The 17203-nt window shown below is 38.7% G+C and overlaps 1 protein-coding gene across 1 annotated transcript in view; it reads right to left on the bottom strand.

The window, feature by feature from the left end:
- CDON (cell adhesion associated, oncogene regulated) overlaps positions 1–17203 on the bottom strand; it is a 101414-nt gene that overhangs the window by 59336 nt on the left and 24875 nt on the right. Inside the window, exon 2 of the mRNA XM_025358456.1 lies at positions 1988–2124. Within this exon, the coding sequence (XP_025214241.1) occupies positions 1988–2063 (76 nt within the window). The 5' untranslated portion in view covers positions 2064–2124. The remainder of the gene's footprint in view (positions 1–1987; positions 2125–17203) is intronic.

The raw sequence follows: 17203 nt of genomic DNA on the forward strand, positions 1-17203 counted from the left end.
CCAGCACTTTGGGAGGCCAAGGCAGGTGAATCCTTGAGCTCAGGAGTTCAAGAAGAACCTGGCAACATGGCAAAATCCTGTCTCTACAAAAAATACAAAAATTAGCCAATGTGGTGGTGTACACCTGTACCTCTAACTACTCCAGAGGCTGAGGTGGGAGGATTGCTTGATCCCAGGAGGTGGATGGAGGCTGCAGTGAGCCATGACTGCACTACTGCACTCTAGCCTGGGTGACAGTGGGAGACCCTGTCAAGAAAGGGAAAGGAAAGAAAGGAAGAAAGGAAGAAAGGAAGAAAGGAAGAAAGGAAAGAAAGGAAAGAAAGGAAAGAAAGGAAAGAAAGGAAGAAAGGAAGAAAGGAAGAAAGAAAGGAAGGAAGGAAGGAAGGAAGGAAGGAAGGAAGGAAGGAAAGGAAGGAAGGAAAGGAAGGAAGGAAGGAAGGAAGGAAGGAAGGAAGGAAAGGAAGGAAGGAAGGAAGGAAGGAAGGAAGGAAGGAAGGAAGGAAGGAAAGAAAGAAAGAAAAGAAAGAAAGGAAAGAAAAAAAGAAAGAAAGGAAGAAAGAAAGAAAAGAAAGAAAGAGAGAGAAAGAAGGAAAAAGAAAGAAAAAGAAAGAAAGAAAGAAAGAGAAAGAAAGAAAGAGAGAGAGAGAGAAAGAAAGAAAGAAAGAGAGAAAGAAAGAGAAAGAAAGAAAGAAAGAGAGAAAGAGAAAGAAAGAAAGAAAGAAATGGCAAACAGCCATTTAATAAAGTGACTTGGAAGAATTGGAAGTTAAGAACCTGAAAAAGTGAAGATGACTTTCCCAATAAAAAGAATTCTCCCCTATTTTACCAACAGGATTTGATTTATGAGAGCAAGTTTTTCTACAAATGAGGGCTGTGGTACTTTCTTATTACTTCCCTTCAATATAAAATAATGTTTAAGTTTTAAGAAAACAGAAATAGAAAGTTAGGAAGCCACAGCTGAAATACAAAGGCTATCCTTTCTTAAATATACGGCTTAGTATTTTTATTTGGGATTTGAAATTGTTTGATCTGTGATTTCTATTACTCCAGGAACATGGGAAGGCAGGGGTGTTCCTGCACCAAAGTATCCACGCAGATCCTTCTGTTCCAACCCAGAAGTGGGAAGGGGGAAGAAATATTTGTTAATTTGGTGGAATAAAATACTTAAGAGAAAAAAAAATCAATAAATTGCTGAATCTACTCCTACAGAATATTTAATCAGAAACGAAGTTAAGGGGAAGTATCTCTTCTGGCTGAATCTGGGGTGGTTGTTTAGCAAAACAGAAATAAAACCACAAAACCAATATTCCCCTTATTAAATTTAATACAGCTATATGGTATTTTTAGCAGATATTAAAAACAGTACTCAATGAATAAACATCACTGTATTTGTATCTACTTATATATTCATGTTTACACAAGTCTAAAATAAAAAGAAATGCACGTGAACCATGTTTTAGGCATGGGGCTTACACACATATTTAACAACAAACACATTTATGCTTTTCAGTAGCCCAAAGAGGCAGACAATAAATTAGGCAAGGTCATAAGAGAAAGTGGCAGACCTGGAATTTGAACCAAGTTCTCTCACTCCCAATTGAACATAGTATCATGCTGATTCTAAAACTTCTCTTTGGCCTATATGGTCCACATTTTATTCCTGTTCTTTCCAAATCAGAAATTAGTAATAACATATCCCCTTATTTTAAAAAAAGTATGATTGGAACATACGTATTAAAAAAAAAAAAAAAAAGGGATAAATTACAAGGGCCAGGACAGGAAGGCCTGCTAATGTCCAAAGCACTACTAAGAGATCCTTAAATTGCTGAATTTATCAAGTTTTTAAATCAAGTAGTTGGTCAAACCAATCTTAGAAACATCTTTAGATAGCACCATTACCACAAAGCATTGCAGTACAAATTTATTTGCTGTAAGATTAAGATAAGTAAAGGCCAAACCACCCCCTCCCCAATTCTTCTACTCTTACCTGAACTCACAGAAGAGCACAGAGCTGTAAGAGTAACATATAGCAGTGTACATAAGGCTCCAAGATCCGGATGCATAGCGCCAGATGACAGAGGCAGGCAGGACAGGCTTCCAGAGCAAAACCCAGGCCTTGGTTCACTAAAAAAGAAAAAGGAAAGAAAATATAAACCATTGAAATCTTTCATCTGAGCAGCTGGAGTTGTGAGCATGATGGCGGCCATGTATTTTGAAAGCTCTGTGTAGAGTACGTCAAATACTAGGCACTTAATGATCCAGATCTTCCCAATTCACAAACTGATCTCTAGACACTAGAGCTAGAAGTTTTGCTCATTCTTCCAAGGTCCTAGGATATCTCTTACTACACAGAACTAATCACTCTGAATGAATACATTCAACTGCCTATAATGCATTTCTACTTACACATCTCGCATACATACAAAACTCAATGCAACCAACATGTATTCCTCCTCCACATCCCCCAAAATAGTAAATATAAGGAAAATAACAAAATAGTGGCTAACATTTACACAGTGTTTACTATGTGCCAGACACCGTGTCAGTGCTTTAATACACGAATTTAATCTTCATAACAACCCTGTGAGATAGGTACTACTGGTTTTTGTCCCTTTTTTTCAGATGGAGGACTCCTGGCTCATGGACTGGTCAAGCACAAAGAATATTAAGGTCAGGCCTGTGTTGGGATTGGGCTTGGCACTATTGTGAGAGTGGGATAAGCCAAAAGGATAGTAATGGATGAAGCCAGAGAGGAAGGCTGGACCAGATCACATATTCAGCTTTGAAGGCTATGGTAAAGATTGTGGGATTTATTCTAAATGAAAGAGCAAACCCTTAGAGGACACAGAGAAGGGGAATGATGTAATCTTATTTATGCTTTAAAAAGATCACTGGCTGAAGTGGAAAAGGGAGACTAAGCTGGACATACTGTAATCACCCTGGAGACAGATGAGGACACAGTGGTTAGAGCAATGAGTCAACCGTGGAGGTGGAGAAAAGTAGTTGGACTCAGAATATATTATAAAGGTCGACCCAATAGGACAAGTCGAAGGCTTGGATATAGTGTGGGACAGAGATGTGTGAAGGATAACTCTTGGGTTTTGGTGACACAAAATAAATAATAGCCCTGTTTACTGAAATGGGGAAGACTAGAGAGGGAGAGACAGAAGAGAGGGTTCATCACTAGTTCTGTTTTGGCCAAGGTAAGTCTGAGCTATCTATTAGACATCCAAGTATTACTGTCAAGTCAACAGTTGCATGTATGAGTTTGGAGCTGTATGAAGAAATCAGAGCTGGAAATGTAGATCTTAAAAGTATGAATGCCTTGGCACTAGATGAGCTCTCTCTAAGGAAAATATGTTTAGAGGACTGAGGAAAGGGGAAGAGATAAAACAGAAGAGCCTTGGAATACTCCAACCTTTAGAGACGGGAAGTAGCCAAGGACACGCAGCAGAGGTAGTTAATGAAATAGAAAAAAAATCTATTTGTCTAGGGAGAACATAAGAAATATTTCTAGGCTGGGCACAGTGGCTCACATTTGTAATCCCAGCACTTTGGGAGGCTGAGGAAGGAGGATTACTTGAGGTCAGGAGTTTGAAACCAGCCTGGCCAACATGGTGAAACTCCGTTTCTACTAAAAATACAAAAATTAGCCGAGCCTGGTGGCATGCACCTGTAATCCCAGCTACTTGGGAGGCTGAGGCAGGAGAATCGCTTGAACCTGGAAGGTGGAGGTTGCAGTGAGCCAAGATCGTGCCACTGCACTCCAGGCAGGGCAACAGAGCCAGACTCCATATCAAAAAAATAAAAATACATTTAAAAAATAAGAAAAAGAAATATTTCTAGAAGAAGAGTGTGATCAACAGTCTCAAACATCAATGAAAAGCAGAGTAAGATGAGACACCATCAGAAAGGACTACTGAAGGTCGTTGGTGATATTGACAAGAATGGTTTCAGTGGAGAAAAGACAAAAGCATGATGGTGGGTTCAGGGTAGAATGGGAAGACAGGAAACAGGAAGCAGGCACAGACACTTCCTTCCAGGGTTCTGCTATACAAAGGCAGCAGAAAAACAGGGAGAACTGCTGAAGACAGATGGTAGTCAAGGGATGGTTTGTTTGTGGGGGGTGTGTGTGTGTGTGTGTGTGTATTTTACTATAGAGACAGTATAGCACATTTGGTAAAACTAAAAAAGTTTCACAAAACCCAGCACTGGCAAGAATGTGAGCAAAAATCATTATCACATATTGCTGGTGGAAATAAAATCAGTACATACTTTTTGGAGGCAGTCTGCTATTTCTATCAAAAATCATTCATGCAACAAACACTTATTGAATACTTATCATATGCTAAGACTATCCTAAGAGGTGGAATTGAGCAATTAAAACTGTATACATAAAACTAAGTAACACATAAAAATGTATACTATATATTCAAGTAGGAGAGATGGACAATATAAAAGATAAATAAAACTAGTAAAATTAACAATGTCCATGCCATTCTCCAGATATGGCCAATTCTTTCTCTTCTATCCTTCCTCTACACCTGGGACATGCGTAACCACAGCACTCAATACTTTCTTATGTAACTTATCTAGTGACACAACTGTGACCTCTTTGAAGGCAAGAATGACATCATATTCAGCTTTGCAAAATTTTAGTGCCTAGCAGAAAGTAGGTATTTCAAAAATGTTTCTTAAAATGAAAGGAATACAATAGAATGCAATTCCAAGAAGTACCTTAAGGAGTAGTGTTTAATGAGAACTGCCATCTCATCTGAATTTGGTATATTCTAGCTGTATTGTTTATTCCTTCACTCACTTATTCATTCATATGTGTAATTTAAAAAATCAACAAAAAATACAGTAAGTGCCTACTATATGTCAGGTACTATGCTAGACTAGGCTACTATGTCTGCAAATGATGCCCCATGTTCCTGCTTAGCCAGGGCTAGACACTGGATCTATGACTATAGAATACAACAAAATCTAATGACAGTACTACATTAATGACATTTTAGAAATGAGAATTTTACATGCATTTATGCAAAGAAAGATGAACGCTAGCCATTAATAAAATTAGGTAGTAACACAGACAAAGGCACCTTAAGTACAGCTTTTAATAAATCAAATAGTATCTCCCAGAATCTGCTCACCTTCTCTATGCCAAGTACTCCAAAATCTAAAAGGTGCAAACTCAAGTTTCTCTAGCTCGCGGATATCAGGTTATGAATCCGCTTTTCCAGTTTTTTCTTGCTGACCTCCTTTAAAAAGTGGGAGAGAGACTACTGGCATGACTCAACGGCAGAAGAGTCCAGCTGTGTGAAAACTTTTTTGGTTTATTTGAATTCTCACTTGGTTCAAGGGTAAGAACTGACACAACACTGGAAAGCAGTCAAGGCAAAGTAAACATTCAAATAACTTAACAGGAGACATTTTCCTGAGAGAACGAGGACAAGAAGGATTGTGATTGTTTCTTCCTTTTGCCAAATCTTTCAGCTATTTATTTGTTAAAAAGTACTGAAACAAATTTCAGAGTCAACTTTAACCCTAGTGCATGACCTACTGAGTGACTGTATAGTTGTCCTTGAAAGTTTCACAGTTCATTACAGCTACCTAAATATTATCACACAGGAATCTTCTTTATTGAGTCTATCTTTCTATTGGGTTACTCTTTACATGCTCTCAGTTGATTTTGGAAGTTGGAAAGAACCTATGGCCAGAAAAGGCATTTACTAAATACGTGTTGGCTTGGTTTGTATTTATCCAAGGCAAGCCTGCTCAGTTTGTTAAAGAACTGTGATACTGACAACAAGGAGTTGGACTCTGCTGTTTTATGGAGTTGGGTAGCTTGACATTATAGTCAACAGCTAGTTACAGCACCCCAGGCCCAACCTCACAAATAAACATTACTGACCACACAAAGATTAGATACGTATAAATCACAGTATATCCATTAGTACTACTGGAAAATCTTTCAATGATATGTCATTTTCAAAACTACTATCTTTATCAAAAAAGAAACCCTTAACATTAGTATTATGGCTATTTAACTAGTAAGTTATTAGAAAACCAAATATATATGTAATTTATTCATGTGTGTGTGTATATGTACATGCAAATGCGTGTGTGTGTGTGTGTGTGTGTATTTAAGTTCCCCTACATTGCTCTGGCAAATAAACACAATTTTGTTTGACAAAGTTCACCATAACTAAACAAGGTTTCTGCCATCTTCTTATTCACAAGTCAGTGGCCTTAACGTGTATGTCATTTTTCTCACCTATAGAAACTGACCTTGGCAAAGGGGACAATAACCCTAATTTCTTCTACATAGTTGTTATCCCATCCTCCTTACCTTTTCTTTCAATCTGGAAATAATGACCAGCAGAGAAAAAAATCCATGATAAGGATAACCATCCCACTCTATTCCACACATAACGTGGGCACATTACTTGCCAAAGGTGCTTAACCTCTGTTCTAGTGAACATAACATTCAAATCTTCTCGTGTAAAAATTAAAAACAGAATTCTGATTTAAATCATGTCAGATAGAATAGAATTCTGACTTAAACCACACTGTCTTTTTTTTTTTCCTTACTTCAGGGATTTTTTTTTTTACTTCAGGTTTCATTTTGAATTTTTTTAAAGCACTCTATGTTGTCAGCATAATGCCTGGTGATATTTTAAACAAATTATTCAAGTTTTCTTCGCATATTTTACATGTCAGTTTTACAAGAACTGCTAAATTTCTATACAAATACTCATCCCAAAAAAGTACACATTCAATATAGAATGTGCAGAAAATACATAAACATATAAAAAGGAAAGTAAACACGACAGTCCCGCCCCCTATAGAAAACAAGTCAATATTCTGATGCACTGCCTTCTCATCTTTTCCATATACGCGGTGTACTGTATTTACATAATTGTGATAATACATGTTAGGGTTTTAAATGCTTTAATTTACAATTTAATGATCATTTTTCCTTATTAAAATTCTTTTTTGGTTATTTTTGAGATGGAATCTTGCTGTTGCCCAGGCTGCAGGGCAGTGGGGTGATCTCGGCTCGCTGCAGCCTCCACCTCCCAGGTTCAAGTGACTCTCTGCTTCAGCCTCCAGAGGAGCTGGGATTATAGGCGTGTGCCACCACGCCCGGTTAATTTTTGTGTTTTTAGTAGAGATGGGGTTTCATCATGTTGGCCAGGTTGGTCATGAACTCCTGGCCTCAAGTAATTCGCCCGCCTCAGCCTCCCAAACTGCTAGGATTACAGGCATGAGCCACTGCCCCTGGCCCTTATTAAAATTCTTCATAAACAAACCATTTAATAGCTGCAGAGAATTTACTGCATGGATGTCTCGTATTTTAGTCTACTTAACCATTCTCTTTTGGATAGTTAGGCTACATTTTTATATATGGGGGCGTGTGTGTGTATATATATGTGTGTGTGTGTATATGTGTGTGTGTGTGTATATATGTGTGTGTGTTACTTTTTTGCTATTCTAGATAATACTGCTATGAACATTTTGTCCATAAATCTTAAACCACTCTTCTAATTATGCCCTTAGGACATTTTTAGGAGTAGAATTATATTAGATCAGGGAATACAGACATTTTCAAGACTCTTAATACATATTGTCAAGTTGTGTTCCAAAAAGAGGCCCCCAATAGCCAACCCCATCCCTCACAACAAAAATCGGCACATGAAGGTAACTCCCCATCACTGGCAAATGGTTTAGATCCTCACACTGTGGTAAGCAAAGTGTGGATATAAATCATGACTTTGAGTAATGAACTAAAATACTTGCTAAGGCATAAAGTGACTTTCACTCTCTATTAGGGATTTTTTAAAACAATATTCTAAAGTTACATAAAAGTAACTGGAAAAAGAATGTAAGGCATGGACATTGCAGGCCATATTCATCAAACTTGGTCAATCCGTGAACGTCCAATGACGAAAAAAAAATGTGGACACAAAACCTCTGCTTTTTACCCATAATCTATTATATAGTAGAATAAGGAGTTACTGTTGTTACACTGTGTGGGTTAACTCATCAAACGTATTTCTCAAAATAAATTTATATGCAAAAACTGCTGACACCTTAAGGGAATATTTGCTGACATTCAAAACAGTAAATTGCCATTCATTTCAAAACCGTATTCTCCCTTTCCTACTGCTTTTCTTGTCCGTTTAATATATATATGTGTGTGTATATATATTAAATGTACATATATGTGTACATATACACACACATATATGTATATACACACATATATACACACATATATACACACATATATATGTGTGTGTATATATATGTACCCCTCCGTAATCTACTAGAGGTAATAAAATCAGTAAAGAGGTTAGAATTTGAATTTGATTCCTTATGTGAAAAACAGAAGTGGTGGGCTCATCGAACCCAGTGGTCTCAAATGGAATTAGCACAACCACGAGAAAGTTCTTCCATCTCCTTCCCATCTTCATATAAAGCTAGTGGCCCACATAATTGCATTCTTTTCACTGACAAGCTGAGTGGGTGATTTGTCTGAGAAGATGCTTAGTGGTCACTTTGCTCTCAGGAAAGCGCCTGGCAGTAGTCTCTCCAGAGAAAGACTGTAGAACATGCACGCACACAAACACACAAAATGCAGCTACGTGTCGTAAAACCATTAACCCATCTACAAAGCAGGACAACTTGTTCCTCAATGCTGTAAAAATCTCTGGAGGCTCCCCAGTCTTGTGTGGCACAAGTACTGCTCCCAAAGTCCAAATGTCACTAAGCAACAGCTGGTGTTTCCTAAGTCACAGGGCTTTCTTTAAGCCTTTCTCCCACATCCACATGGGAGGCAGTCTGTCCTATAAGCTCTACTTTATATGCCATTCCAAGCTTAGAGCATTTCTGTGGGCAGAGGGAAGCTAAAGGTATACCTCATCCTAGAATAAGAAAGGAAATACTTTCCTAACGTTTACTTAACTTATTGTTCAGGTTGTGAACTTATTGCTTTTATAACCCCTTTTCAACATGCTGCCAGAATAATCCTTTGGGAAAAGTCTTTCCTGAATTTCTAGATTTGATTACTTTGTTTTTGAAGCAACGCCTTTGCTTTCATAAGGATGATCAAGGCTGTCTTTCTGAATCATTCCTCTTCCTAGCCTCCTATTTCAAACTTTCTTGTAGTTTTCTTTCAAGCTTAGGAAATAACTGTGATTAATTTGTGAGCAAAAACTTGGCTTTGAGATCAGTATAGTTCCTCAAAATAGGAAATTATTTAAGTTAGATTCTGTTTTTTAAAAAGAATCTTATTCTATATGAAACATGGTAATTTCCTTTTTTAAAACAATGATTGATCTCTATTTTCAAACAATCTATCTCAAAATACGCTATTGATCAACTAAGAAAAACTTATTTTCAGAACTACAAGGAAAAACAAAAACATGTCTACTTAAAAATTCTTGATTAAGTACTATCAAGATTAGTGCAGTCCAATTTCAATTATAGAAGTCAAATATAGTATATACTTTTTTTTAACCCATTGGGCTACCTTGACCTTAACCACAGGCAACTTTAAATCTCCTGTCAGTTTTCTTCATTCTGAATATTTGACTAAGAAGTTAACATCATTTCCTACAGAAACTTCTCAAATAACTCTACTTTTCAAGTAAGCATTCATTCAATCAATCCATTTAATACACAGAACATCTACTTTTGGCAAGAACCTATAAGGGGTACAAAGATGTACCGAACTAAAGGAGACTGCTCAATTGAGAAACAAGGGCATGAACATAATTATCTCCAGAAAAAAGAAAAAAGTCGTAAATGCAATAAGAGAGTAAAAAGTACTGAAAGAGTTCAAAATAGAGGAATTCATCTTTTATTCAGTAAATACTTGGTGCATGCTTACTATATACCAGGCACTGAGCTATCCTGGAAACTCAGCTATGAATAAAAGAGACATAGTGTCTGCCCGCATGAGGCTTACAATCAGGTGAGGAAAGGTGACAAGTAAGGAAGCAATTAAAATACAGACTCATCTAACATAGGAATGGCGCAGATAGCAACTTTTTGCTATAATGGCTCTTAGAAAGTTATTCCACTTTTTAAAAAACATAGCTTCGTTTTATTCAGTACAACAACTTTTTCAATCAGAAACTAAAGAAAAACACTCTAAAAAGTGATACTCTGATATTATAGCTTCAGGCAAAGCTGCACACACCAATTTATATAATACCACAGTTTTTAGACTTTACACCACGTCATGTAGAAAAAAGTGAATTGCATGCTATGTTTGGATGACCCCAAACGTTGTGCTTTGTGTTCAGATGCCAACTGAGGGGGAGGACAGTGGGCATTCTACTGATCTTCTGTGAGATTCCACTAATTAGTGAGATTCTTGTAATCTTCTGTCTGCAGTGTGTGTGCACCATTTCCGCGAGTTGTGAAACAGTCTTGTGTTGAGCTTTTGTTTTGCCATAAGGTGATTTTAGGTGCTTTTATTTTCTAAGTGCAGTTTGAATGCGAGGTAACTACGAGCCTTAAGAAGACTTCCAGTGTCCAAAAACCCATTTCCTGACTCTACACCACCCGTGAAGGAATTCCTCACCATTCCTCTTTCACCAGCCTCAAGGCTTCTCTTCCTCCTTTCACAAGCATAATAAAATCAGTGCATTTTATTTAAGAACAAACTGGATTTATTTACTTTTAAAGTATCTTTTACCATCTCTACAAATGTGCTTTCACTGCTCCATTGATATGTTTTTCTGTCTGTGAAATCTGGCTATCTTGGATTGGGAAAGAACATATCATAACTCTTTCCATGAAAAGCAACGGACATGCTTTATACTAAAAGGCAGAATTTTTAGGAAACAAAGGTTTTCAGAGATTAAAGCAGTTACATGAGAAAGAGACAGGTGAGCAACAGAATAAAGCAAATACAGGTAGGTGCTCCAGGAAAAAGAGAAAGCTCACTTAGCCTAGATTTGGACTTGGAGAGGGGAAGACTTCTCAGAGGAAACAATGACCAGGTGAAATCAGATGGATACGTTTGGGGGATGCAGTAGAGGAAGCTAGGAAGAGAAGGAAGGAAGTATTCCAAGCAGAAAGAACAGTGTGTTTGCAGAATCAGAGTAAGGAGGTATGGGCTGGAGAATACAGTAAGAAGAGAAGGATAAGACACAGTGAGAGGAAAGCAATATAGGTGAGCAGAAACAGGAGTGTAAAGAACAATATAAATCATGTTAAAGTGTTTGACTTTTATTCTGAGAGGAGGGTGTTAAAGGCTTTTAAGCAGGCAAGGACATGATCAGTCCCACACCTTTGAAAAATCACTGACACTGCAATGTGGAAAATGGCTGAGGATAAGAGAAGTTAGAAGGTTATCGTGAAAGATATGGGGACATGTACTGGAGAATTATTACGGAATAAATTTGAAAGATTTTTCAAAAATTTGTAAGACACGGTCATATTTAAAAGATGTAAGAGGCCAGGAGCGGTGGCATACACCTATAATCCCAGCACTTTGGGAGGCCAAGATGGGTAGATCACTTGAGCACAGAAATTCCAAGACCAGGCTGGGCAACACATGGAGATCCCATCTCCACCAAAAATACAAAAAGTATCGAGGCGTAGTGGTGCACACCTGCAGTCTCAGCTACTAGGGAGGATGAGGTGGGAGGATCCCTTGAGCCCAGGAGGTTGAGACTGCAGTGAGCTATGATTACACCACTGTACTCCAGCCTGGGTGACAGAGTGAGGCTCTGTGATCAACAGGACTTGGACAATGAATGAGTTGGACTGGAAAAGAATAGGACCTAGGACATCTTTGGAATCCATTCATCTATCCACTGCTCTGCTTCCCCACTGCTGTGACTATAAATAAGGAATCGAGGCTGCTGTCCGGAATTCTGACTTAGACAAGTGAGTGAGTGGATGATGTGCATTTACTGAGATGGGAAATGTGTAAGGAGCAGCAGGGTCTTCTGCGGTCTGCTGCCGCTGTTTGAGGTGGTAGAGGGAATGGAGAGCATCTGAAGGTGTGGAGATAACGAGATGAGCTGGATGTAAGTGGGTTCTAAGGAAGGTCGGGCAGGCAAGCAGAAAGAAGCCTGAAGCTCTTAAGAGAGATTTGGGTCGCAGATGACACTCTGGCAGGCAACAGCAGACACACGGAACTATGGCTTAGACTGAATCCCAAAACTACCATGCTTGAAGGGGTAGGAACTCCTCATTCAAAATAAACCACACTATCAATACTACTAATGAAAAAATTTTAAAACAAAAAAGGAAAAGACAGAAATGATATTCCAGGGATGGAGTCAAACACTCAGACTTTAAAAATGAGTTTCTTAATGTGATTTAATTTCACATTTCACACTGTTATACCTTTCTAAGGTACTACAGTATAGGGTAATCAGACACATTCCTTAACCGTTGACTCCTTCATGTTTTGATTCGGGACAGTCTTCATGCTGTCCACGGGGGGTCTCCCAAAATGAGAGTAACAGCTGGCATACATCTTCCACGATTCTACAGGAGGAAAGGAGAAGCAGAGTGCTACAAGTCTAGTCGCAACAAACATACTATCTAATAGCATGCTACTCTCTGGGGCTTATGGGGGTTTCTTTAGAAACTAAAGAATTTCTTAAAGCAGTCATGTGCAATTAACAATGATGTATCTTCTGACCTGCCACATAGCTCCCAGTCCATAGGAGGAACATATAAATCTTATCAAAGTAAAGCTGCAGGATCTCAGACACCAAGGCCCACTGTCAATCACTGGGAGCGCTCTCTTCCTGCCAGAACGAAGCCCCCTGGGTTTGAAACGCAGCTTTCCACAGTACTCACTTTATAAGCACTTATTAATGATTGTGCAATCATTCAGATCAACTTAAAAAAAAAGTTCACACCTACAGACTTCACAACCCTTCCCCCACTTCTCCCAAGTCTCAATCGAGTCAGCCAAGCATACAAACGATCCTGCTGCCTGCAAAAGCATTTCCTTTCACTGTGGACTGCCAAAAGTAGAGGAAGAAAATGGAAGTGACTTGGAGTTATGGCACCAAAAAGGCCAAATGAGCAAAGAAATAATCAACTCCACATGAGCCACTTCAGCTCCAACACAATGAAAAGGGCCCAGGACGAACCCCAGGAAAGGTCACTGAGATCAAGGGTCACACGCAGAAAAAGGCAACAGTGAGGGGCTGCCAGCTGCAACAGGAATCAATGTGGTCCTAATTACACCGAAGGAGAGGGGACAAGAGCTCAGTTAGGTTCTATTCACAATATTTGTGTGTTTTTTAAAAAAAGTCAAGTGTTCCTGTTCCACTCTCTTTCTAAGAGACTATTTCTTCCTGCCACTAGAGCACAGGAAGCCAAGAATTGTGAAGATAATCCTGGCATCCACAGTGGCTTGTACAGGAGCATTATAAATATTTAAAAGCATAGCTGCATACAAATGGTGAAATTCTAAAAAGCACTGTGAGAGAGATTATTAAAAAGACAAAATACAGAAAATTTCAAGGGGATTATTTTGCAAGTCCCATGGAGTCAGCACTTGCCACAAATCCAGCACTTGGTAGATTTTCAAGTTTGTCACTGGAATTGGCTTCCTGGGAAAAAATAACCGTTATGGTAACCACAAAATAAATGCTAAAAGCTAAGTTTGCTAAGAACTAGCTATTGCAAAGATGCAGACACACATCTCACTAACTTCTGATGGAGGATGAGGAGGAGGAATATGGACACATTTGACTAACTTCTGATGGAGGATGAGGAGGAGGAATATGGACACATTTGACTAACTTCTGATGAGGATGAGGAGGAGGAATATGGACACATCTGACTAACTTCTGATGGAGGATGAGGAGGAGGAATATGGACACATTTGAAAAAGAGCTCCGTACGGGTGTTAGGTAATGTAACTAACGGAGTTGTTAACAGGTCCAGCGCTTTGCTTAGACCTAACTGACTGACGCACTGGGCTAACCTAAGTACAAGAGTTTCCCCGGCAGTTACAAAAGACTCACCCTCATGGGGTTTGGCTTAGATTCCATTTTAATAACAAGGAAAAACTCCTCAAGGAGAAACTCATTTCCATGAAGTACATTATTCAAATACACACAGTCAACATTGAAAAGGCAGATAAGAAAAAACAGAAATCTTGGAAAAGGATCTTTGCTGCAAATAAACTTGAATCAATGCTGGCTGAACACTGGGTCTCTGCCACAATGACTTTTACATTATCTTACTGTCAGGTTATGAGTTTCCTAGAGACCTAGAACATATTAATACTAGTTTCCAAGTACCTTATTCCATCTTTAAACTTGGCCACATACAATAATGGAAGAAATCTAGATTTCTTATAAGCCCCTGCTTGGTTCAAACTGGTAACGGGAATTAGGTCAGACACAGCTTCATCAAAGCTGTCATCCTACCATGGAAAAGAGGCTGTGCATTGATAAAGGGGTTCTTCAAGCACATTCATAAGCTGACGTACAAGTCAATTACGGATTACTCTGTAGTTAGTACGTAACTGGCACCAATTGACTGATAAGTCCAAAATTAAGTAAAAACAGACATTGGCCTATGCCAGGAAAACTTGCACCCTCGAAAACTTTAAATCAGTGTCAGGCAGTTAAAACCAAAGTAACCATCAGGATACAATGCTCTGATGAACTAGAAAAGAGAAAAACAAATCAATTAGGATCACAATATCTTTGTAAACATAACACGACGCAGCATGAAGTTTTAATCCAATTAGAAAAGCCCACGAAGCGGCCTCTGGCATCAGGTCCAGCCTATCAAAAGTAAAGCACAGTTTGTTGGAACGACTCTGCTAGGCCACATATGCATGTAGCAGCAGCGGCTGGATTGTAACTAACACCGGCAGGATGGCCAAAGAAAATTCACAGACGCTGATACAGAAAAGGTACACACACACACACAAATACACACACGTATCCATACTACCAAACAACACAGCCGCAGACAGAACCAACCTGGAACACAGAAAAACTTACTCCAATGATGCCTCTCTGTGCAGAACGTAATCCCTTATTAATTATTCATTGCAGGCCATAGTCATCAAACTTTGTCAATCCGTGAACTTCCAATGAAGTTCGTGAATCCCTAATTATTTTCAGTATCAATGTATAAAGCAGGCATGAATATCATTCTCATTATGATTACATCTGATTTTTAAACACATATAGTCTTAACTCCAACATTACGACCCAATTTATTCATTAATGACTATTTCCAAAAAATCAAGAACATCAAACACTTTCTTTCTTTAATGTACCACAACCAAAAAAGGTAATTCCAAAAGAATTCCAATTTTTTTGGCACAATAACAGCAGCACGAGAGTAAATATGCAGTTTCCCAAGGTGACTGACTTCTTTAAAGAAACAATTCTCATGTATAAGTCTTGGCATAGTTCTTAAAGCTTCTGTATTATACTATACTCATATTTCATAGTTACACAATAACAGACCTTATGTTTACAGAATACACTTCTACCTGTATATATCCTTGTAGGCCTCCCTCTTCTTTGAAGGACTTGTCATTGTTGACTTCTGTGCACAACATGAGGGTTTCTTTTGTTTTCAGTGAGTTTTCTTAAAACGTACAACTTTACTCATATTTTTTTGAGACAGGGTCTCGCTCTGCTGCCCGGACTGAAGTGCAGTGGTGCAATCATGGCTCACTGCAACCTCTGCCTCCCGGGCTCAAGTGATCCTCTCACCTCAACCTCCCAAGTGGCTGGGACCACAGGTGCAAGCGATCACACCTGGCTAATTCTTCTACTTTTTGTAGAGACAGGGTCTCTCATGTTGCCCAAGCTGGGCTCAAACTCCTGGCCTCAATCGATCTGCCTGCCTCAGCCTCCCAAAGTGCTGGGATTACAGGCATGTGAGCCACCACAACCAGCCTACAACTTTATTCTTTATATAACATCATGTAAACTAATTTGGGTCTGAGGATTATAAGAACGCTGGGGAATGGATCCTTAATTTTTTAAAATCTCTTCATTCAACCCATTTTCTTTCTTTTCTTTTTTTTTTTTGGAAGATGGAGTCTTTCTCTGTTGCCCAGGCTGGAGTACAGTGACACAATTATGGCTAACTGCAGCTTTGTCCTCCCTGGGCTCAGGTGATCCTCCCACCTCAGCCTCCCGAGTAGCTGGGACCACAGGTGTGCACCACCACACTTGGCTACTTTTTGTATTTTTAGTAGAGACGGGTTTCACCATCTTGGCCAGGCTGGTCTTGAACTTCTGATCTCAAGTGATCTGCCCGTCTTAGCCTCCCAAAGTGCTAGGATTACAGGTGTGACCCACTGCACCCGGCCCATTCAACCCATTTTCTAAGGACAGACTGAGTGGGGTGGGAATCTACAACCTAAAACTGCAAAGAGCAGCTTTTCATTCATTTATGCAGCAAAACATACTGAGCTCCTATATTCAAGGTAGTTAGGGAAAAAATATGGGTGGGGGGATAAAGTAGAATAAAATAAGAGACCTTGACCTCATTTCTTAAAACACTCAATCTCTGACATCTTTAACTCTTGTATAGCAATTCATAAGCAATTGAATTTTAAATTTTTTTGGTATAAAAAAGTTTCAAAACATGACAGGATCCCTAATTTTTTAAAACAATATATTGAAAACAAAATTATTAGTTGGTGGTCTAAATGGATTCATCTCCTTTTCCTAGAGAATGTTAGGCAGAACACTTACTAACTTAGTATGGCTTAGGTCCTGTCTGCAAAGGGAAGAAAAACTCCACAGTTTTTTCCAGCTTTAGAATTCTATGACAATATTTACAACTGCTGTGTGTAAATGAAAAAACATACAAACACTTAAAAGTTTATCTTACACTATAGTTTTGCCTCATCTATGGCAGGCTCCAAAAATGACTGCACTAAGAGGAAAGGAGGGAAAAAACTGCAAAGATATCCAAAATCAACAAAATGTCAGCTCCAAACATTTATGTTCATCACTTCAGTTTGCAAGCAAAAAAGAGTGTTCATGTTCACTCAAAAAAACAAAAAGCTAAGTTGAAAAGAAAAAAAAAAAAACAGTAGAAGACGTGAAGTTCACAGTTTCATTCTAAGAACCTGGAGAGGTGGGCCTTTCACTTTATATTTGGGTAAAGAATTGAGAGAAATTTCCCTAGCCAACTTTACTTTGTGAACATCACGGCCACTGTC

The sequence above is a fragment of the Theropithecus gelada genome, chromosome 14, assembly GCF_003255815.1.
Source record: "Theropithecus gelada isolate Dixy chromosome 14, Tgel_1.0, whole genome shotgun sequence".
Taxonomy (NCBI): domain Eukaryota; kingdom Metazoa; phylum Chordata; class Mammalia; order Primates; family Cercopithecidae; genus Theropithecus; species Theropithecus gelada.